We start from the raw sequence: 25,559 nt of genomic DNA on the forward strand, positions 1-25,559 counted from the left end.
GCATTTCCAGAAATTGCTCGGTCATTACACATCAGTGGCAATTAATTTGCAATGACTAGCATGCTAATAGCGATTTACGCTAACGCACCTAAAGCACAGCTGTCGGTAACAATATATATATTGACTATGTCGGTAACATAGCAACAGCGTTCTATGTTGATATCTTGCTAGCTGCTACCTTGTTGCCTTCTACGGCAACTCACTCGCTAGGCAGTGAAGGCCAGGCTTGTGCACAACAGGCTTGTGCAAAATTCAGAATGGAAGTGAGAATGACTCCCAAATTCCAATTCAATTCTTGAGTTTGAATTGAATTTGAATTGAGGTCAAAAACAGGATGCAGAATTACAATTCGAATTTGAATTAAGGGAAGTAGAATTGAAATTCAATGAAATTCAAATCAATTCACATACATAATTTCAGTTGCGAATTATTTGATTCTTATCAAGATAAAAAAACACATTAGAAGTGTTCGATCATTTACATTGTTTTAAGAGTGAATTTCTTACTTTAAGTGTTCAACTTTACACTATCTTAAATCATGCACATCTTTTTTTGTCTCAAATAGGCATTTAATCTTATAATTAGGTAAATACTGTTAAAATGAGATCTTTTACATCTCTCCCTCAAATTCTCATCAAAATAAAGCTTGTTTTAAGATTCAGTAACAAGAAAATTTGACTTAATTTAGGATGACATTTAGGATGACATTTAAGATTTAAGATATCTTAAAAACAGCAGTTTATGCTTATATTTATAGTTAACTTATTCTGAGGCTGTAACAACTTTAAATACACGTAATCTAGACTTGTCACAAGCTGTGGCACTGTGGCGCAACAGGTTACAGCATTAGTACCATGTACTCGTGCGAGTACCCACGGGGACCCGGTTTGAATCTTACCTGCGGTCATATCCCAATCACTCGCCCACTCGCTTCCTGTCTATCTTCATTGTTCTATCTGAATAAAGGCAAAAAGTCCAGATAATATACTTGTAAAAGGAATATAATCTGGGTCAGTTTACATTTAAGTAACCTAATTTTACAACCAGCATTTTAGGCTAATATTAAGTATATTTTACTTATTTTGGGGATGTAAAAATTATATTTATAAGTAATCTGATTTTAAAACTAGCAATTTCAGTTTATGTTAAGTTTCCAAATGCCATTCTAGATTTTTTATTTATCTTAATTCCCAAAATCTTGTCAAGTGAAATTATCTTGCTGCTTGGACAGAACATTTCACCTGTTTTGAGTATACCTTTTACCTCAGATTTAGTGTTTTTATCTTGTTCTTAGACACCCTTTTTTGCAGTGTTTAACAATTAAGTTTCACAAAATATGTCAGATATGATCTCAATAAACACACAATTTATAATTGAAAACAGTGATCAATTACATTTCCATTGTAATTTTCCTTGAACTGAACGTATGTGAGATTCAACACATTCGTCCTGTTATGTGACTGTGAATTTGTTTTGAATTGCCATTAATTGAATTCCACTTCCTGTCATTCCAATTCAAATTCAAATTCAACTTCCTGTGGGGTGGGGCCAATTCAATTCAAATTCCAACTCATGAATTGAATGGAGGCAAATTCTAAAATTCGGAATTGTGCACAAGCCTGGTGCACAATTCCGAATTTTAGAATTTGCCTCCATTCAATTCATGAGTTGGAAATGTAATTGATTACTGTTTTCAATTATAAATTGTGTGTTTGTTGAGATCATATCTGACATATTTTGTGAAACTTAATTGTTAAACACTGCAAAAAAGGGTGTTTAAAAACAAGATTAAAAACACTAAATCTGAGGTAAAAGGTACTCAAAACAAGTGAAATTTTCTCCATGCAGCAAGATAATTTCACTTGGCAAGATTTTGTGAATTAAGATAAATAAAAAATCTAGAAATAAGCATGTCTACAGAGGTATTTGGAAACTTAACATAAGCTGAAATTGCTGGTTTCAAGATTACTTATACATATCATTTTTACATCCCCAAAATAAGTAAAATATACTTAATATAAGCATAAAATGCTGGTTGTAAAATGAGGTTGCTTAAATTTAAACAGCCATCAGATTATATTCCTTTTTTTTTGGAAGTATATTTTCTGGACTTTTTGCCTTTATTCAGATAGTACAATGAAGATAGACAGGAAGCGAATAGGTGAGTGAAAGAGTTGGGGAGAGATTGGGATATGACCGCAGGTGAGATTCGAACCGGGTCCCCGTGGGTACATGGATGAGTACATGGTACTAATGCTGTAACCTGTTGCGCCACAGTACCACAGCTTGTGACAAATCTAGATTACGTATATTTAAAGTTCCTACATAAGTTGTTATAAGCATAAACTGCTGTTTTTAAGATGATATCTTAAATCTTAAATGTTATCTTAAATTAAGTCAAATTTTCTTGTTACTGAATCTTAAAACAAGCTTTATTTTGATGAGAATTTGAGGGAGAGATGTAAAAGATCTAATTTTAACAGTATTTACCTCATTTTAAGATTTCATGCCTTGAGACAAAAAAAATTTAAGATAGTGTAAAGTTGAACACTTACGTAAAGTTGGAAATTCACTCTTCAAACAATAACACTTCTAATCAATTTTTTATCTTGATAAGAATCAAATAATTTGCAGTGTACCCTTACATTATGTATATGAATTGATTTGAACTTCATTGAATTTCAATTCTACTTCCCTTAATTCAAATTCGAATTGTAATTCTGCATCCTGTTTTTGACCTCAATTCAAATTCAATTCTAACTCAAGAATTGAATTGGAATTTAGGAGTCATTCTCAATTCAATTCTGAATTTTGCACAAGCCTGGTGAAGGCAGTGAGGCAGTCTGTGGAATATCCACTATAAAACCAACTTGAAGCTAGCTGAAGTTGCTGCTATATATTAAGGATTAGGCTACTGACTTTACTCTCAAAGCAAGGCAGCTACGTGACGGCAATGATCGCCAACGATAACAAGGAAAATGAAGATAATAGATACACGTGAAATATTCATTTTACCTCAAGAATTGTAACCGTATCACCATAGCTTTTGCATACGCCGGATGAACTGATACCCAGCAAAGCTTCAAAGCGGAAAGTGTTTGACGTTAGCGTGGGAAGGGCATATCGGACTCTCTTTAGACTACAGGTCCTGTTCACCTTCCTCTGTCCACAACTGTTTGTAAATTAAAGTTTGTTTCACATTTTATCTTATGTCTTGCTTTTGCATGCACTGGTAATTTCCTCGAAATTACATTTTCTAGTTTTCTGATATGCCTACTGCAGTACATGACCTGTGATTGGCAAACTGCAGATGCCAAACATTCAGAGCACACCTCGAAATCTCTGTCTGCTATTTATTTCAAACTCTAAAAATAGTATAAGACTATACATAACATTAGTAAAGGGCTAACATGTTTTATCATCAGGAATGATAGGAACAGAAACTCTACCTTTGACTTAAAGGTAGGGTATGGAATTAGCTTTTTTGGCCATTTTTGCAAAATCACTTGAAATCCTATTCCTAAGCCACCTACAGCCACTGAGTTGGAAGCACTGAAATGGAAATTAAACACGTCAATCATCTGCGGAACGGGCAGGGCTTGAAAAACTCCAGCCAATAGTATTCTAAACCCCATACCATCATTTCACAGCTCATTCGTCAATCTAACGGTCTTCCTCTTCCTCCTCCCCCTGCCCCTCGCGCGCGCACGAAAGCTGTTGACCGCGAGTCAGTGCTGAAACGAAACACCAGGGGCCTCATTTATAAAACTTTGCGCAGGATGTACGCCAGAAGATGGCATGCGCACAAAACTCAGAAAGTGCGTGCGCACATAAATATTCTGATTTATAAAACCGTGCGCATGCACGTTCCACGACAATTTCCCTTTATAAATCAAGCTCTACTCTAAATTTGCGGGACCTGTACGTACCTCAAGACACACCCATAATTGCCTATAAATATTCAGCGAAACGCCCTTAATGAATATTGATGTCTGTGGACAACATGCCGAAAGCAGCGGGAAAGACAAAAAACGCAACTTCATTGACTGTTTGTGGGTTCATAAATGGCGTGAGAAGCCACCGTTTCACTGTCACCTACAACATAACTTGAATGAGTAAAGGGTTGAATGTTTAGAAATGGTCGAAAAATTGTTACAAATTATTTTAGGATTTACACAGGATTTAAACACGATTCACCCGCACCTACAGTAGAAGCCACCATCGCGCACAGCTCCAGCATTCAGTCTGCGCCCAACATCTCAATATGAATCAGGCCACCGGGCGACAACATTTGTGAGTAACATGTCCGTGTCACATATAACTTGGACATTGAGGGAATAAAAATGCTTCCTGTTAAAGAGACCCTATGCAACTTTTTCATAGTCATAAAATCGCTTAGAAATCGTTGTTTTGCTTGACTGACCAGTTTTATCGAAAACAGTCACATTTCCTCCCGCCCCTAGTGTCCCTATCCGCTATTACAACCTCTGATAAACGATCGTCTGCTGTTTACATCTGGAAGTCAGAGAGCGAAAGGAACAAGAAGAACCACGCTTGCAATTTACAGTGCCTATAGAAAGTCATCATACCCTTTTGAAATAGTTACTTTTTTTGTCTTACAGCCTGAAATCCAAACCCATTTTTAAAAAAATCTTTTCCAGTTTTATTAACAAATTTAGCTGTACAACATCAAAATAATGAAAAAAAAGTCAACAGTTCTGAAAATTAATAAAAAATTAAAAACTAGAATAACAGGGTTGGAAAAGTCATCATACCCCTGACTTAATACTTTGTAAAGCTTCCTTTTGCTTTCATTACAGCCATCAATCTGTTTGGATATGTCTCTATTATAGCTTTGCACACCTAGATAGGGGAATATTTGCCCAATTTTCCGTACAGAAATGTTAAAATTTAGTCAAATTCTGTAGGGAATGGCGATGGACTGCTCTCTTCAAGTCAATCCACATATTTTCTATAGTATTTAAGTCAGGGCTCTGACTTTGCCACTCAAGGATATTCACCATCCTATCCTTAAGCCACTGCGTTGTTCTTTTGGCAGTATGTTTAGGATTATTGTCGTGTTGGAAGGCGAATGACCTCCCCATCCTCAGCTGTCTAGGAGAGGGACGCAGGTTTTCCTTAAGAATGTGGGTGTACTTGGCAGCATCCATTTTCCCTTCTATCCTGACCAATTGCCCAGTTCCCGCTGAAAAGAAACATCCCCACAACATAATGTTGCCCCCACCATGCTTCACACTAGGTATGGTGTGTTTTGGGTGGTGTACTGTGTTGGTTTTCGCCAAACATTGCGCTTGGAGTTAAGTGCAAAAACACATCTGGAATATTCTGCTACCATGTGGAAAAAGCTTATATCGTCAGATGAGACTAAGATCGAACTTTTTGGAGACTAAGATTGAAGTTTTTGGACTGAGCTCCAGGCGCTAACCGAACACTGTATACACACCCAAACACACCCAAAACACACCATACCTACTTTGAAGCATGGTGGGGGCAACATTATGTTTTGGGGATGTTTCTTTTCAGCGGGGACTGGGCAATTGGTCAGGATAGAAGGGAAAATGGATGCTGCCAAGTACACCAAAATTCTTGAGGAAAACCTGCGTCCCTCTCCTAAACAGCTGAGGATGGGGAGGTCATTCGCCTTCCAACACGACAAAAATCCTAAACATACTGCCAAAAGAACAAAGCAGTGCCTTAAGGATAGGATGGTGAATATCCTTGAGTGGCAAAGTCAGAGCCCTGACTTAAATACTATAGAAAATATGTGGATTGACTTGAAGAGAGCAGTCCATCGCCATTCCCTACAGAATTTGACTAAATTTCAACATTTCTGCACGGAAAATATTCCCCTATCTGGGTGTGCAAAGCTATAATAGAGACATATCCAAACAGATTGATGGCTGTAATGAAAGCAAAAGGAAGCTTTACAAAGTATTAAGTCAGGGGTATGATGACTTTTCCAACCCTGTTATTCTAGTTTTTCATTTTTTATTAATTTTCAGAACAGTTGACTTTTTTTTCATTATTTTGATGTTGTACAGCTACATTTGTAAATAAAACTGGAAAAGATTTTTTTTAAAATGGGTTTTGATTTCAGGCTGTAAGACAAAAAAAGTAACTATTTCAAAAGGGTATGATAACTTTCTATAGGCACTGTATATATTTATATATAGCCTATATATGTATAAATATACACGCTAAAGCTGTCGGGGAAGCTCTGCAGAGAAATATGCAAGCATAAAACGAGCGAAAATGAGATGAAATCGCCAATCCTGCATTATTCCTCTTTAAAGGCGCATTTATTTTCACTTGGTGCTCTTATGATTGCAGTCAATAGCACGGATCACATTTGGGAAATTAAATTAGATTTTGCTGCGTTATTATTTGCCTGTTCACCGTGTAAGGAAAGTTGATGTAGTTTGGTGATAAAGCAATTACACCTCCTAACACGTCTGGCAAAATTCGGCTGAAGGTTGGCTATCCGAGTCGGGTCAGCCAGTTCTCGATTCAGCCAGTGGCAAGAAAGCCGATGCAAGTCAGCACTTGCAGCGAGACTGCATGTTATGATTCGTGCGGGTACCTCACGGCAAATCCCTCTTATATAGCCTACCATTTGCAAGCTAGTAACAAGCAACATGTTTGAGCCTTGATGTATTATTAACAAATATCACAACATGCACGAAAGCCATAAGTGGATAATTAACAAAACATACAATGTGTATAGCCTATCAACATGTCTTTCTTGCCTCAAATAAGATGGATTTTTTGACGGGCGCACAAAACAACAATGAACTACGTTTTAGATTTTATACAGGATTAGGTTATGGCAGTTATGTCTTTGATGCGCGTCATTGCGCGATATTATGTTTATGTTAAACTTTGATTATTGAACCAATTTCGGGTCGTTGTACCTGTTTCCTCCTGAGGTCGCACTTTCTGCTTTTCCCTTTTTTGTGCGTACGCATGGGTCAGAGCTTGCGTGGAGGTGCGCACATTTTACCGTCAAGTTCACCTTTTATAAATACCAAAGCTTGCGTAGAATGAGGCGTACGCATTCTTTTGTGCGTACGCATCGTTTATAAATGAGGCCCCAGGCCTGGCTGCTGCACTCCCATAATGTTCCCCTCTAGTTGTATGTGTCACTTATTTCTATACAAACTAAGGCAGCGGATACCTACGGACACTCAATCACCCAGGCAATAAATAAGCTATGTAGCAAAAATTACATTTTACCGTGACTCGAAGAGTGTTGTAAACATGAAACCGAAACTTAACCGCTTGGAGCTACATAATAGGCGAACCAACGGGCCAGCATAAACGCCCTGGTAAGAGCCAAACCAGATTCTGTTCAAATATACACACCTATGGCTACTGAAAAATGTAAGGTATATCAAATGTTATTTTGGTGTATTAAAATGCATCGTTGTTTTAGAATTTCCGAACGAAAGGGCTGGTAGACTAAGGTGCTTTTACCATAATGTAGGATAGGGTATAAAATCATCTACCTTGTCTGATTTGTGGAAGTATTACCTACAACCCTTTGGAGGTGAATAAAGAATGTAATTGGGGTTGATGTGTTGATGTGAGCGATTGTATGGAAACTAGAGCTCATAGTGCTGTAGACACCAGGCTGGCATTTCATTTAGCCTGAGCATCTGAATTCTCGTTCGAGGGCGGGACTTGAGGTTGTATGTTCAAAATCTGCCGGCCCTTTTGCGAATTCCGTACCCAACCTTTAAGTATACTGTAGGCTATATGAATTCTTGGCTGTTTTTATCACTCATGATTACAATACGTTTCATAGACCTTTTACAGATGGGCAAAAGGTTAATTTTGGACCAATTTGAAACTGAATACCAAATGAGAGAGCCACAAACGGTCAGTAACAGAACTTAGATTTAATCAACTGTATTAAATCCATTAGGTTAGATTGATCTTCTATGACCTTTGTTTACATCACACCATTATCCCAAATTGTATCAATGCCTTTTAATGTAGCCATTCATTGATTCAATCAAATAGAGTCAAATAAATCTGCTGTTCTCTGGAGTATTCTTCTGCTTTGAAGCTATAAACATCAGCATATAGTGTTGACGGAGTGCTGGAAGCTGAGGATTAATTACTTAATAGCCTATGTTTGACCTGTTGACAGTGCACACTGATGTGCTGGTGCCAATGGGATATTCACTGACATCCCCCACTCATCTGTTTTTCAGTGAGGGCTTACTTAAAAATAATAGGATGATAAATCTGTCACGTTCAAGAATGTATAGGCTGTAATGCAACTGTTCAATGTACCCCCCCCCCCCCCACACACACACACACACACACCCCAACACACGCAAACGCGCGCGCACGCACACACACACACACACACACACACACACACACACACACACACACACACATATGCATTCTTTTTAATCTTCATTTAAGATTATGATTATTTAATTGCCACCCAGATAGCAAGGCTGGCGGACCACTGTCGGCCCACTGGGGACAGATCTGGCGTTTTGCGCATCGGTTCTCTGGCGATCCACTGGCATTGCAGACAAATGGCCAAATATGTTTCCACTAAAGGCTAATTAGTCTAAAGTATTTTTCATTTATTCTGTTAAGCTATAGCCTACTTCATAGGCTCAATTTGAAAACATTTCGGAGCAATTGCCCTGTCGCTAGTTTGGAGATTAATGCGGTTTTAAACTGGAGTTTGAGTTGCAGTTGAACAGTTAGGCTAAAACAAAATGAACTAATTCAATTTAGAGACTGCGGTCCTACAGCAGACCACAAGTGGCACGCCACCAGCACCAGCGGTCCGATATCTGATTTTGCTGTCTGGGCAATTACATTAGGGACAGTGTCTTTCATTGGTCAGTTGATATTACTCTTTGTTCAACGATTTATGGCCGTCCGGAGGCCAATGGGTGGGTGGATTAATATGGAGTGACGTGAACTGGTCAGTGTCACGAAACTAGCATTCAGCTATTTAAAGAAGCATCACATTGAATCTGGTGTAAGAGCCGGAGCTAGGCAGCTCCTTAAGTTCAACTCGTGTAGCCTACCAAGAAAGACCAACTTCTCGTTAAGATCAGACCGACTCTTCTTTAAGGCTCTTCTTTAAGTTTGATTTAAACAGAAACAAGAAACATGTCCAAACGTCTTTCTGTGATCTTTATAGGCGTGTGCCTACTTGTGTGTGAGAGCGCTCAGAACTCAAACTCGAAAAAGGTGTTGTTGTCTAAAGACTATGGTGTGAAGCTGTGCGGCAGAGAGTTCATCCGAGCTGTAATCTTCACCTGCGGCGGTTCTCGCTGGAAAAGGGCTCTTGATTTAGATTCAATTTTGAGACGCGACAGTGGTAAGTTTTTTTTTTTTCAATTACGGGAACACTGTTACACTGTAACATTTTAGTCTAGGCAAAGCAAAGCCAAAGCTAGAGCTTAGACAATTAAGGTAGGCTATCCTATGCTATGAAATAGCTCGATATTTTCTGCACATATTTTCTGTTTTTAGGCTAGGCCTACCTTGGAAAACTATTCGTTGTTATTATTGACTATACTAGATATCCTTAAACTGTCATATTAAACCAGGCTACGTTTCAACACTGTTGTTTTTTGTCTAGTCTGCTGTGAAAACTGGACCACATAATGACATTTTATTATATTAAGCTATGTTACCATTTTGATGTCAAATAAACCAGAGAATGATCATATAGGCTAACTGTAAAGGAAATGGCGTGATTTGAAATGTGCTCCATGATTTCAAACATATTATCAGAATAGCTGAGCTGGTTGAACTTAACTGTAGGTGAGCTTGATCAAACCAAGTAGCCTAGGCTACTAACAGCCTAATATAAAAATTTCCACACACAATTGCAGTTGTCTTCTGTGTAAAAGCTTTTGTCCACCCAATCACATTTCTATTATGATGATGCAACTTAATGTAACGTAAATTATGTAAACCCAACAACAATTTAACAAATGCTATTGTATGGATATACTTAACTGTAGCCTGTATTAGGCCAACTGATTACAAAAACTGTATTTGTATTAGGCCTATACTGTATTTCTTCTGACCAGTTGCCATAAAAAAAACCCCATCTATTTTAAGGTTTAATTTTTAAGCTGTGTAAAACAGCTCTTACCCTGATTATAAAACCACCAATATCATGATAACCTATGCAGCACTTAGCCTACTTGTTGAGGTAAGCTATACTTTTAAAAAGCAAAGCTGGGTATAGGCTTTCTTCAAATTGATTTTGATGCTATGGTCATATGAAGGAAAACTATACGAACATAAAATCTAACCAAGTGTTTTTAATCTTATATTTACATCAACAAATCTATTAGGTATTGTATTTAGTATGAAAAGACTTACCCAACGCTTTCTCGAAAAAATAATTTTGATTTTCAGGATGAGACGTCTTCAATGCAGGCTATAACTGCAGTGAAGGAATCTTTTCCTCTTGGAACAAAATATTATAGTAATGTTATCGGAATAGGCTACTGTATATAGAATTTTGGGACACAGAGGTAAAATAAGACTATAGGAACACACATAGAATATTATAGTGGTATTACAGAAAATCATGCATATCATATCATCATGCATATTAGAAATCAAAATATAAATGTTACAGTTCTTTTTCATAAGGGAAGACACCAGTTAGCATGTTGGCATGGTTCTAGCAGTGCCGGTAAAGATTTGTCAGACCTTTATGTAGCATACTAGTTTTTTATTGAGCTAAAGTGAGCTAAGACTGCCACAGATAAACACTGCTGACTCAAAGAATGTGACAGATATCAGAATATACTATCAATAAAACTGATTTATTTTCACAAAATATTTAGGCCTATGGCTCACATGTTATGCTAGCAAACAATCTCATTTTCAGTAGCCTCTTTCTTACAACCATAATAACCCTAAAAATCTTAGTGACATCCCTGGTGAGGGATTTTTTTATTTTATTTTTTATCCTTGGTGAGGGATTCACATCAATCCCAGTTTTAACATTGATAGAGCTTTGGTTCATTGAGTAAATATTGTGAAGAAGGTAACCTCAATATATTATGATTGGGGCTAGATATTGGAGATGTAAGATAGTTGCTGTAAGAAAATGAGCAATGGGTTGGGCTGTCCTTACTGTATATGTTTGACCCATGTCCTCAGATCCTATTCAGCTGGGCTCCCTCACTGTGGCATCAGAACAAGCTGGGATGCTCAACAGGCCACCATCAACAGATCTGATGAGAATGGCTGAACAAACCATGCCTCCTTTCTCTGTGTCTTTGTTCTCCTCTCTGGCTGAGTTTCTCAAGTGGGTTGATGACCAGGAGCAGACTGCTGCCGATTCCAATAAACAGCAACTCAGCTACAAGCTACACTTTGATAGAAAAAAGAGGAACTTTTCTCATGGCCTTGCAGGAATATGTTGCAACCAAGGCTGTACAAAAAATGATATTGGACGCCTTTGCTGAGAATATGAAAAGAACTGAAGGCAAGGATGTGTTGTGATTGAGTGAGCTTAGTCAGTGGCATGTAGGCAAACCAACAATGGAAGAGTAGCCTATAACCAGGGTAAGAGTGTATGTGTACCTCAAAACATCACTGGAAATCAAGCTGCTCTTTTGTCAACCATTGCAGACACTCCAGTTTTATTCTGAATTATAATCTGTATGCGTGTGCATTTGCTATGTTCATAAATGAGACCCATTTTTTCTATTTTTCCCTATGATAAGGAGAGTGTACTGTTAGTTAGAGGAATTAGAAATATGCTACGTTATGTTATAAGTTATGTTGTTCATTATGTTTGTAATGCACTGCAAACCAAAAACCTGAATTAAAGAGAATATAATGTATCAATATAAGGTTGAAATAATAAAACAATTGTAAACTGTTGAAGTTTTAAGTGTTATTGTAAAGGCTTGAATAAAGTTCTGTACATTTACAATAGCCTACATGGTTATAACACAAACTCAACACACCACATGGATTTAAGTGGTTAGTAGGACACATCCCCCCCCCCCCCCCCCCCCCCCCCACACACACTCACTCACCTAATCATTTCTGGAGTAAACACACAAAATGATAAATTGATCCATTTTTGATGATAAATGGAAAAGAATGATGAAAATGATACAAAAAAACAGCTTCCATTACGGAAGCGCAACCCATTAAATGGGTCCCACCTCCTACACTCCTGTCGCACTCCTGCACCCCGGAAGACAGGACCTGTATACACCAGGTAAGGTGGACCAGAGAATGTGTGGACATTAATTGCACAGGGAGGGAAAGTGAAAACCAGCGCCCCAAGTGGTTGCTTTCCTATCGAAGAGCAGCTCCAATAGACCGACTTTTCAAAAAAATACTACGCAGCTATTCCAGCGATCTTATCCACCAAAAATATTTTTCAGTCTTCATACTGTAATAATCTACCAACTGTGAAAATATCAGACCCTATTTCGCCTTAATAAAAAAACCCGTAATTGCTCGTTTCATTTCATAAATAGGGAGGGAAAGTAATCTCATCGCCATCTAGCGGTTGCGTTCCTAGAGGCTAGCGGGAGGGGATGGGATTTTCTTTTAGAAAAAATACATCTCGGCCCATGATGGGAACTTAGTTAAATGCCCTCAATATGCTATGCATGTAGGTCAGCTCTATTGCTTCGAGTGGTCATACTTTATTTTTTAGGATCAGTTTAATTGTTTTGAGTTTGTTTGTAACATGGTGATAACGAACTACAGTACTAGCTACAGTAGCATTTGACGTCACCAGTTTGGGCGCTTCATCTCCAACTGATCAAAACGGCAATTTGCTGAACTGGTTTTACATATTTTTGTAATAACAGAGAGCGATGTAAACCGCGTGGTAATTACCTTTATGTTGGGACAACTTGTGTTGTGCTCCTACTCACACAAGAGCTGGCAGTAAGTCTGATTGTCTACTAACTAACCAACTAGCTAACAGGCTAATAAACAAACGATGCTAGGCGAGTAACGTCGTGGAAGGGTGTCACGTCACTTGAAGTTGTAGTCCATTTATGAAATGAAACGAGCAATTAGCCTACGTTTTTTTTTATTAAGGCGAAATAGGGTCTGATATTTTCACAGTTAGTAGATTATTACAGTATGAAGACTGAAAAATATTTTTGGTGGATAAGATCGCTGGAATAGCTGCGTAGTATTTTTTTTGAAAAGTCGGTCTATGGGACTTAAAGGAGTCATAGAACGCATTTTTTGACCATTACAAATTGATCTTTGAGCCTAAATAATGTCATATGTAAATTTGTGGGGCTGAAAACGCCCCAGGAGCACTGCTAGATCGCCTAACGGCGCAGTCACACGCTTGCGTCGGCCAACGTTCGTCCGTTGTTTTCCCATTCACTTTACATTGGCTGGACTTCATTTCATGCCGCACTGAATTGTGGGTCCGATGCGTTGCCTGAGATACGTTGCCTCCGCTAAAAAGTTGAGAAATGTTCAACTTTTGACGGATCGCGCAAGCGCCAGCCAATGAAATTCCGTGTATGCAAATTTTCGAACACTGACAAACCAATCAGTTCGCGTTTATGGAAATGTGACAAAATGAGGCATCCGTTGGCGGACGCAAGCGTCTGACTGCACCGTAATACAAGGTCATAAATAGCCTTGCAATGAAACAGTTTGTTTTTCCCGCCCACTCAGCAAGTTCATGAATATTCAAATGAGATGCGCGCTGATTGGTCTATTGGCCGATATGTCCTGAAAGTTGATTGGCTCAATCCACCGGTCTGAAGCTAGAGCAAAGTGAAACTACGTTTACTGCTAGTAAATAAAGCCAAAGTCTTTGATAAAGCTATCAACAATGGATTTAAATAAGGAATACAGCCGTACATGTATAAACCGAGTCAGAAGAAGGTTCTGACGAAGATGAAGTGCAGCAGATTCCCCAACAGAATGAATGTGATAGATTGGTAGTTTTATCAGTACATTTCTTAGTATTAACTCTCCAAAGTTAGCTGTAATAACGCTAGCATTACAACGTCTCTGCCATAGACCACATATCTAGATACTAGCATCGTAAGAGCAGTTTAACAAGAATTATTAATCGAAGGTATGCAAATGAGAGGGGGTGTATCTAAAGGGGGATGGGCGCCTATTACGTGTTATCTGAGCTCTGTTCAGATTGGAGCATTTCAACACGGCTGTTTCTATTTCCCAATTTGCATACGAAAGCAGGCGGGGGACGCGGTAAAGTCTTTGGTGTTGTCCTTTGGACACTGCTCGCAACCTAAATTCAACAGGAACAAGGTGAATGTGGTTTTGAATTCTAGGACTCCTTTAACATTGGAGCTGCTCTTCGATAGGAACGCAACCACTTGGGGCGCTGGTTTTCACTTTCCCTCCCTATGGACTAGCAACTGCTACAACTACAAGTGACGTGACACCCTTCCACGACGTTACTCGCCTAGCATCGTTTGTTTATTAGCCTGTTAGCTAGTTGGTTAGTTAGTAGACAATCGGACTTACTGCCAGCTCTTGTGTGAGTAGGAGCACAACACAAGTTGTCCCAACATAAAGGTAATTACCACGCGGTTTACATCGCTCTCTGTTATTACAAAAATATGTAAAGCCAGTTCAGCAAATTGCCCTTTTGATCAGTTGGAGATGAAGCGCCCAAACTGGTGACGTCAAATGCTACTGTAGCTAGTAGGCTACTGTAGTTCGTTATCACCATGTTACAAACAAACTCAAAACAATTAAACTGATCCTAAAAAATAAAGTATGACCACTAGAAGCAATAGAGCTGACCTAAATGCATAGCATATTGAGGGCATTTAACTAAGTTCCCATCATGGGCCGAGATGTATTTTTTCTAAAAGAAAATCCCATCCCCTCCCGCTAGCCTCTAGGAACGCAACCGCTAGATGGCGATGAGATTACTTTCCCTCCCTATACACTAATCCAGCGAAACACGGAAGTAACACAAAACCGCCATTACTGCGTGCCTGGCTGCTAAGAAATTAGCCTGTTGGTTCCATAGGCGGCTGTTGCTGAAGTTAGCTGTCATTAATACACGTCTTAATACCTTATGGTGTTAATAAATTACCTTCATTGGTAAGTTTTGGTACAGTCTGACATCATTGATCCAATGTTCCCTTTCACCTGACATTTTCATTCATTAGCAGTCCTCTCGGTAGACATTCTCTGACAGGATGCTTTCATTGAAAAGCACAGACAAGTGTCACTCGTCACACTCGCAGGCACGCAGTAATGGCGATATTCAAGGTGGCAGCGCCCATAAAGTTCGCGCTGGATTAGTGTATACAAAGACAAACACTGACACAGTCGAAGTAATTTCATTAAGATGTTATAGTGCGCACACAAAACACATTGTACTGCCCCGACATTAGGCTGCCTTGCATCCCCGATGCTCGACATTAACGGTAGCCCAGTAGCCCCGGGCAACCAAATTATGACAAGTGGCAACCAATTCCTCACTCCTGGTTGCCCCTGTGGCAACCACAACATTGCCCCGTTTTTCCTGTAGTTTGATTATTTTTTTTTTTTTTTGTTATATCAGTACATACATTTCAGCATTTCACACATGTGGTGGGCAACGTAAACTTAATTTCCTAAAACTCAGGATGGCCCGGCAAATGAACGCAGGTAATAGTAAACAAATTAAACTTTTTTCAAGTAGGCCAGGCATGGAGATTATAGTGTTGCACGGTTCACCGATACTACAAAACTAAAAATGTCACAATGCCTAATGTTAGCCTACTTTACGATACTTTTAAAAATGACCGTGTTCTTCTGAAAAAGCCTAACATGCGTGTGCGCAAGGCACCCTCTCCCTTAGAAGCTAGCCTGTGCGTCTTTTCCCCCTCACACACACACACACACACACGTGCGCAGCAGTGCCATAAACAGCGAAACATGGCTGCTAGTTTAAGTGATGCTATTGTAACACACAATAATAGGCTAATATCAAGTTGATTTGCTCTCTTGCATCTCTCAAATTTATGTTGCTAACCTGTCTAGGCTATGGGATTTAGGCCATTTAGGCCTACTTTTGGGTTCATTTAGAAGGCATGTTAGAAGGCTACGCAACCTTGGCAAACTTTAACATCTGGAGAGAGCTCCTGCCATGCCGCTAGCTCAGGTCATGTATGTCTTACAGTCCTTCGTGTAGTGGGGCCATCCTTAAAAATATCTTTGTTTGCAGTAACAGCCCCCCCAAAAAATAATTGGGTCGGTAGGTAGGCAAATATTTTTTTTTTTCAAGATTCAAGGTAAAAAAAAAAGTAAATTTTTGGTCATGGCGATTTTGTTGGTATGAATTTAAAAACATTTGCATGTTATATATATATATATATATATGTACATACACACACACACAACACTATATTGCCAAAAGTATTGGGTCACCGGCCTTGACCCCCATATGAACTTCAGTCACATCCTATTCTTAATCCATAGGGTTTAATATGACATTGGTCCAGTCTTTGCAGCTATAACAGCTTCAACTCTTCTAGAGTTCTCTTTCCACAAGGTATATGCATGACTGTGTACCCGTGCACCAAGCAAGGTCCATACAGACATGGATGACAGTTTGGTGTGGAAGAACTTGACTGGCCTGCACCTGACCTCAACCCAATAGAACACCGTTGGGATGAATTAAAGGGGACTGAGAGCCAGTCTCCTCGTCCAACATCAGTGTGTGACTTCACAAATGCGCTTCTGAAAGAATGGTCAAAAATGCCAATAAACACTCCTAAACCTTGGAAAGCCTTCCCAGAAGAGTCGAAGCTCTTATACTGTAGCTGCAAAAGGTGGACCAATGTCATATTAAAGGGATAATCCGGAGTGAAATGCACTTTAGATCAATTTTTCGGACTATTGGGAGTACATACGTTGAGCTGACACCAAAATCATGTCATTCGGATGTATTTTGAGAAAGTTCGAGTTCACCGTTTTTAGCCAAAACTCGTTAGCCTGTAAGTGACCGGGGCAGGTCCTTTCGCCACTACAAAACGCTATTTTTATACCTCTTCTACTGTTCCAAACAACACTACACTTACGTGGTAGTGAGTAGAGGGTCCCTAAAGCCAAACCGAAGTATCCCCACGTCTTTATGTGGTCGGATAGAGAGTCCAGAATGAATTTAATCGAGTCAGTACCTTCCGGAAATGTCGCGGCGGCAGCTGCGCAACGCTTCAACAACACTTTACGAACATTTCCGGAAAGGTACTGACTCGATTAAATTCATTCTGGACTCTCTATCCGACCACATAAAGACGTGGGGATACTTCGGTTTGGCTTTAGGGACCCTCTACTCACTACCACGTAAGTGTAGTGTTGTTTGGAACAGTAGAAGAGGTATAAAAATAGCGTTTTGTAGTGGCAAAAGGACCTGCCCCGGTCACTTACAGGCTAACGAGTTTTGGCTAAAAACGGTGAACTCGAACTTTCTCAAAATACATCCGAATGACATGATTTTGGTGTCAACTCAACGTATGTACTCCCAATAGTCCGAAAAATTGATCTAAAGTGCATTTCACTCCGGATTATCCCTTTAAGCCCTATGGATTAAGAATAGGATGTGACTGAAGTTCATATGGGGGTCAAGGCAGGTGACCCAATACTTTTGGCAATATAGTAATATTTCTGAACGTGACTTAACAAAAATCAGCATACTTTATAGGCCTAGAGGGTGCATTAACCGTATGTTATCTGCACACCTATGACTAGATCCAATTTGTTGTAACAACATACAAACACTCTTGCTTAAATTCTTGCTTTATAATGATCTTTACCTTTTTAATTATTCTTTGACTATATTGCCCTTCTCTGCTCTTATTTGTTACTATTTGCTTTGTGTCTAAAGCATATTGAATGACCTGTGTATAAAATGTGCTATTCAAATAAACTTGACTTGACTAAAATGTAGGCTATAGCTTTAAATATGCTGTAGCCTACTGTCAGAGAAGTAAACAAAAAATATATCATATGAAAATATATTATGAAAAAACTAATATGTTCATTTCAATGATTTTACTGGTAACTAGATTGGTTTACTTGCATCCACCGCTACGACGTGTCAATGTAACCTACAAATCAGAGAGAGACATTACGTTGCTTTCTTTTCTCCACCAGTGGCTAGTTCTTAACCACTTGAAGAATAGCTGTCCTTGCTAGCCTGTAGTAGAACGATCCCTTAACGGGTCACTTAAATGTTTCAATCCAAAAGAAACCACTTAATGCTGGCACGTTATCAATTTTTTGAGTTTCTTCCACCAAAACCTTAAGGTCTCATTTAAGTCTGTTGACACGGTCACCGTTACATGAATGGGGAGAAGGGATGGGTCCGAGAAAATATCTGGACATAACTTCGTGCCAAGTAATCTAAATGTTCAAGTGTTTAATGTGTTTTCAGGTGGATAATAGTGCCCGAACTAGTATAAGTTTTGACGTTGACCGCGAACATTTCTTGGCTACAGTCAAGCGCGAACCACTGGCAGTGAATGAGACTGGAAGCAGCCCGTAGCGCATGACAAACATAAACATATGACGCCACAGGTTTTTATTTGGAAGAAAGAACGCAGCATACGTTTGTATGTAGGCAATTTGTATTCACAATACTTAAGAAAATATAATATTATTGTATTGCATTTGTATTGGGTGTTTGAAGAAAAATAGGCATAATTAAAAAAAAAAAAAAATCGGTCGGTCTTAACGCAATTTGCAACCGGCAAGTCGGTCGGACTAGAGAGGGAAAAAAACAAATATTTGGGTCGGCCCTATATTGGGTTACGGCAAACAAGAATATTTTTAAGGATGGCCTGGTCACTAAAATCATTAACATTAGAAGATACTTATCTCTTCTATGATCCCAAAAAGATTGTCTTCGACTTGTTTAATTTTCGAACATTTATTTAATCGAATGTTATAGAAAACAATGAATTGCACCTCTGATTGCATCCCTATGCGTTATGCGCAACTATTATTATTCACTAGTGTAGACTGTGTTGCCAATTACACCTACTGTACACACAACCAATGTGCACTCAATTAGCCCTACACACCACATGAAAAATATTGTAGATACAGACAGTATGTATCCAAGGCATTAAAGATATCCCATATTTTAGGGCACATAGAAAACTGAAATAACAGGCCTTTAATAATGGGGCAACCATTTTTTTGTATTTGGCAACCAAAACCTCATGCCTGGTTGCCCAGTTGGCAACCACTTTTAAAAGCTAATAGTCAGTTTACTGACTGCAATAGTACACCATTTTCAAGACCCAAAATTACTGCTTTAATGACTTCTGAAAATTGTCAAACAAAGATTTCCTGATTCTTCAGGTTCTAAGGATTCCAAAAATATATAGTTTTCATAATCCACCAAAAAATTGAATGAATGAATTGGTCTGAACATAGAGCCCTGGACTATAATGTTGAGCCCTGATGCTCGTACAAGGAGGAAGAAGCGCATGCTCATTGCTAATTCGGCTCCGTCTTCTTCCCCCTTCTCCGACACTCTTCTCCTCCTCAGCTAGCAAACGTGAAGCTTGATAATATTCTCGAGCTGCTGGTTAAATAGTAGGCCTATTATCAGAATGACTGTGAAAACCGTTTTCATTATGTTATTGTCCATGCTGTAACGTTAACCCGAGATGACAAAAAAGCCGATAGCCAGCTAAAGTTTGTTTTCTTCCGGTAGATCTTAATTAGGCTACGTTCATGCGCCACCTGTCCAATCGGACCCCTTCCCGACCCCCAGACGTTCAGTGGAATACAATAAAGCGGAATTAATGTATGTTTCATGTAAACGCCAATTCGGAATTATTATTTCCATGTAAACTCAAAGGAGAATATTTTAATTCCGAACTATTTAATTCCGAATAAACTAATTTGGAATTAAAAAAAACATCATGTAAACGCGGCCACTGACAGACTTTGACAACATTTCAGACAGATTATTTAGATCCACAGTAAACAAAATGTTGAATTTCACGTCTTCGCATAATTCGACAGTATATAGTCTAGTTTCATCGTGGACTCATTTCAACTACACTGTGGAACTACACTCTCATCTGGCGTAATAATCAAGGCAACTTGCAAACGTACCATAGGCGCAGTGATATCGTACGCAGCATCTGAAAATAGTCTCCATAGACAACAAGCAGTAGTAGTGCCAGTAGCTGCAAGTTGCCTTGATTATTACGCCAGATGAGAGTGTAGTTCCATGTCAAATCAGCCTAGAAAAACGCCAGGTTTCATTTTCAGTTGGTCTTATTGCACTTTCTAACTTGAGAGGAGACACGTTTTAAATGGGAAAATTACCAGAAATCTTAGTCACTTTTAAACATGAAGCTAGCAGGCGAGAAGCTAATGGTCTAATCCGATTCAATGATCTATGCTAGGCTGAAGCTAAAAGTTGTATCGCCAGACTCACAGAATGGCTGGATGAACGGGAACAAGGTAAATATCGATTGTTTTGCTCGAGGGGAGGTGGAAAATGAGCGTATTTCCAAAAATGGCGGAATATCCCTTTAACATCATTAGTTATTTGGTAATTTATTAGAGATACAATATGTCTTATGGAGTCAGATTTACGTGGTGAATTCCTAATACAATTGCCATCTAACTTCTCAGATATTTTTACAGTCCAATTCAACCTCATCGAAGCGCCGGACGTAGACAGAACACGTATAAAAGTGGGAAATATATATTGCGTATATTTGGCCTACTTACAGTTTGGTGACCCCGACGTGATCTGAAACTGCTTTTAAAACAAGCATTCCAGTTACGTCGGTCCGCGCCTTAAACAATAGATGTAAACGTCTCTACTCATCAACAGCGAATCGTCGTCGTGAGTGATTTGATCTATCTCTGAAATTTGGTGAGTACATTTAACATTTCTTGAAGACGTGTATTGATGTTAACATTTCACCATAATATTCAGAGAGAATAACTCTCATGGTCCTATACAAAATGAACGAAAAACAACGTAACGATGCATCTGCGCAATTGTTATTATCCGCATGGACAAGCATGTTAGACCGCCACGGTACACTAGCCAAACTACAACGTAAAGGGATAACAATTCATTCTAGCGAGGAGGAGATATATGGGTTCTGGGCGCACAGTGAGATGAAATCTATAAAGAAAAATGAAACACGGCCTAGTGCAATGATGGAAGGCCTTGCGTCTTTAATATTGCAAAAGAAAATGAATGAAATTGAAACACTTCGCAATTCAATGCAAATGACTGATGAAAAAGATGTTGTGAACACCGATATTTCTGATAACTCTACTTTGCCAACTTCGTTGCCATCTTGTTCTGATGTGAGAGATGCTGATATTTCTAATGAGGTCCCAGACATTGTTGTTTTGCAAGACAACCCAAGCACCAGTAGGTCTGTCTCTCCTAAAAATGGACCTCTACCTGACGAATGCGCTGTGGCCTCAGTGAGACACGTGGACACAAACAGCCAAGGCTTGGTCAAGAAACGACAAGGCCACAAACGCGGACCCAAAGCGAGCAGATTCTGCAATTCGTGCCATAAAGTGGGCCATGACGAGCAACAATGCTGGACCCTCGGATTGGGGAAACCTCCGCCATATTACCTGAAGCGCCGCGAGCGAAACAAGCCTCCTCACAAACAACAAAACGGTTTGCAAGATGAACTTCTCACTATGATCAAATCTGCAGTTAAAAATGAGACATCACGAGAATTAGACTGTTCAGCCGGGTCTTAACACCTTTAATTGCATAGCCATCTCCCAGCTAATGATAACCTGTAACAGTGCCCTCTCGAGGTTGTTTTCTCTGATGAGAAATTTGTTAGTCACATATCCAGACAATGAGTTTTTGTTTATTTAATTTGAAGATGATACGATATGTACTGGCTTTGTTGTATGCCCCTGTAGAGGGATAGACCTTTAAGTGTTTCTGTTTGAAAGCACCTACCAATGCCAGTAGTATGCTTATTCTTTACATTTTTTTTGATATGTACTCATTTTGAGGGCTAGCCAAACGAAATAATCCTTGCTTTATACCAGTGTTGTTATCACCAAGCCAAAAGAGCCTCTGCGTGAAAAACTAGGCCTAGTCTGATATAAACAAAGTGTTGTCGTTAAACGGTCCATGAGCCAAAGAGTTATGGATATGAGGTAAAATCTTTTATGACTACAGATAAGCCCCTGATAGAGATATAATTCCTTAGGTGTGCATGTTACAGATTATTGACTAACACTAAACCCTATTGAGTTGGATTTTGGATGCCTGTGTGACGCTTAACAATCAAGGATGACTCATGCTTACTTAATTTTTCCAAATTAATTGCTGACACACTCTGATTTACTTCTAAATTGAACAAATGTTGTACACACAGATCTGCCAAGGGGACATACACATGGCTGACTGCTGTGGCAGACAGTGTTGTACTAACATTCATGCTCACTCTAAAAATAATTTACACATTTAAGTATAAGATAAATGTCATATACTGACTTTGTTGTATGCTTATATAAAAGGGCATAGATTCTGTAAATGTTTTGCTTCAAAGCACATAGACAGTACAGATGTTGGTGGTACAATTATTCTTATAGCTAAAATATTGACTTCTTACAGTGTTAAGAAGTGATAAAGCACATACACACAGTCACACACAAGTGAAATTTCGATTAATGATTTAAATTGAAGAATTTTAACTGCTGGGATGAACTAATTTGCGTTCCTTTTAACCACTATCATTTTATATACATTCTTTGACTATTTGATTTGATTATCTTGGTGAATTTGTATTCAGTGTACAAATAATGCCAGTAACAAAGATGATTTATCTTATGAAACATTTTTTTTTTCTAATTTGAGATACACCAGAATGTGTTTAATTCCATTTATTTTGAAATTTGTATATTGGTTTGTTTGTTTTGCTCTTTCTCTCTTTCCTGTCTTTTCCCTATATACATGCCCAACTCATCGAAAAGCAAAAGACTATTGATATTCTAATGTTACAGCAGACAGACGATACTCTTAAGGCTCTAGCACGCTCCTCCGTCTGCGTCACGCGCACGCGGCACTGGACGTTTGACGTGCGTCATTTTAGACGCGTATACGAGGCATACTCCAATGTCTGTGTCCTGAATGCGCGCCAGCCGATCAAGGTTAGCGCCGGCGCACTACGAATTAACTGTGATACTCTGGGATGTGCGACCACTGAACTAGGAAGAGCCAGGGAAGGAGTGTTCCACACTTAAATACACAAAAGATGCAGCTGTTAGATGAGAAGCACCACGAGTACTTTCTCATGTCTGCTGAAAAGTTTGATGAGTTGGTTCTTCACATCTCTCCATTTCTCTCCATGGGAAATCCCATAGAGATGCTAACGGTTAGCATAATCGATAAAAGTATATATTTAGAGCGAACTTCAGTCCATTTACACAACTTGGATTACATATGAGGTCTTTGTTTACAACTGACTATTAAAATACTCAAAGACTAATGTTTTGTCATCATATAACAACGTTAGCGTGTAGGAAACGCCAGTTTAAGTGTTCTTCTGTCTCTGTTTGCTGAGTTTCAAGCGCTATTTCTGTACGTGCTCCACCTACTGGAGCGGCGTCTTTACAGCAGTTCCGTTTCACACATGCGTAGTCTACGCGTGAAAGAGACGCGCGGTCTTAAATTTTGGTCGACTCAAAAACGCGACGCATGCCGTAAAAATGACGCAATTCTCGTCACGCGCTCACCAGTGCCGCGTGCGCGTGACGCAGACGGAGGACCGTGCCACGGCCTTTACGATTCTGCTCAACTCAAGATTGCTTTTACACAAAGAAGAATGTTCCACGCTACAGCAATGCTCACCTGATCCTGAGAACTTGTTTCAGACCGGAGAAGCTCGGTCAACTAATGTCAAAACTACTCTGAGAGATTCCTTTGGACACTATGGACAAATATGTGAATATGGATGGCCAGCTTTCATTTTTGACACTTATGAGATAATGACTTCACAGTGTCAACTGGGCGACTGTAAAGCTGGTAATTTTCCATCTGCTAAAGTTCAGAACGGGGGAGACGACTTCACAGCTAGACTCCTTTGTGTCCAGGTGATCTATTTGCATTTGAACTGTTCCCATTGTGTGTGTGGCCGGCCATTTGGTAAAAGGCCCACGGACACACCTCTTCTCCCCCTCTCCATGCCTCTGATGAACTAATGTTGGAAACTGAAATGTATCTGTTTCATGACAAATGATAATACATCAATGTTTGGTCTTGAATTAATACTTGTAATGTGGGCAACAGCCTAATCACAGTTTCATTGCAATCTAATATATTTGTACATGGTTATAGACTAAGAAATACACTATAGAGTTTTAGACGCCACACCCACTTTCAGGTAAAGAAGCCCTGCTGAGCTGGGGGTGGCTGGATGAATGAAAAGAAGAAACTCTTGCAGTGATGCTCGGCTCTCTTCTCTTGGTTCTCTGCTCTGGTCTAGGCAAGAGGTCACACTGACCTCTCGGCCTCTCTCTCTCTCCCTCTCTCTCTCTCTTCCTCTCTCTCTCTCTCTTTCTCTCCCTATCTTTTGATTTCTTTATGGGGTTTGTTATTTTCATTATTTGATATATTGTTTTATCTGGTGTATGTAGCATTGTAACTTGTTAAGGTTTAAGTCCAAGTTTATTGTTTGTTTTGAGGTTAAGTTCATTTTCTCCTTTGTTCCTTTGTTCAAGGATAATTACTGATACTTTACTTTTACCGAAGGCTCAAAGCCTAATAAATGGTTAATTCTCCTCGCTCAGTTTGCATATCTCTAACAGTTTAGTGTGCCATTCCATTCTCTGCCATAGTTAACATCATTAGTTATTTGGTAATTTATTAGAGATACAATATGTCTTATGGAGTCAGATTTACGTGGTGAATTCCTAATACAATTGCCATCTAACTTCTCAGATATTTTTACAGTCCAATTCAACCTCATCGAAGCGCCGGACGTAAACAGAACACGTATAAAAGTGGGAAATATATTGTCGTATATTTTGCCTATTTACAACCCGTTGAAGATACAACACAGCAGCAGTCATTCCTGTTGTCTACGCTGCTTAAAAAGGTGATTTCTCCTCTTCTGGCATATCGTGACGGGAGAACCACGTCAACTTTGGATGCGGTTATCTTAGCGATAGTTTGTGTAAATATCGTTGGAAAGCTTTATGACCGTTCATATAAGTACAAGAACTTAATTTTGTAAATTTTACCAAAGCGACTGGTTTCGCTTTGCAGGGTGACCTTTCAAATGAGAATGAGTGTGGCTTTACATTCACATTTTGTGTAATTTACATGTGAACATAAGCAAGAGTTTTAACAATCATTCATCAACAAAGGAGAGAGCATGTAAGATTTGTGATTCACAAGGAGTTGCAGAAGTGGGGAATGGAAAGAAATTATGAAGTGTACTTTTTAAGTATATTTTCTAAGACGAAGTATAGTAAATCTTCAATCTTAATATGTTTTGTCAGTTACAAATAAGTGAGACTTCATCAAA

The 25,559-nt window shown here is 39.0% G+C and overlaps 1 protein-coding gene across 1 annotated transcript; it reads left to right on the plus strand.

Moving 5' to 3' along the window:
- The first annotated feature begins 9,037 nt into the window (after positions 1–9,037).
- rln1 (relaxin 1) lies at positions 9,038–11,860 on the plus strand. The gene is made up of 2 exons (XM_062554660.1): positions 9,038–9,379; positions 11,191–11,860. The coding sequence occupies exons 1-2, from the start codon at positions 9,169–9,171 to the stop codon at positions 11,496–11,498; spliced, it is 519 nt and encodes a 172-aa protein (XP_062410644.1). The 5' UTR covers positions 9,038–9,168; the 3' UTR covers positions 11,499–11,860.
- The last annotated feature ends 13,699 nt before the right edge of the window (positions 11,861–25,559 follow it).

The sequence above is a fragment of the Sardina pilchardus genome, chromosome 14 (assembly GCF_963854185.1).
Source record: "Sardina pilchardus chromosome 14, fSarPil1.1, whole genome shotgun sequence".
NCBI lineage: Eukaryota > Metazoa > Chordata > Actinopteri > Clupeiformes > Clupeidae > Sardina > Sardina pilchardus.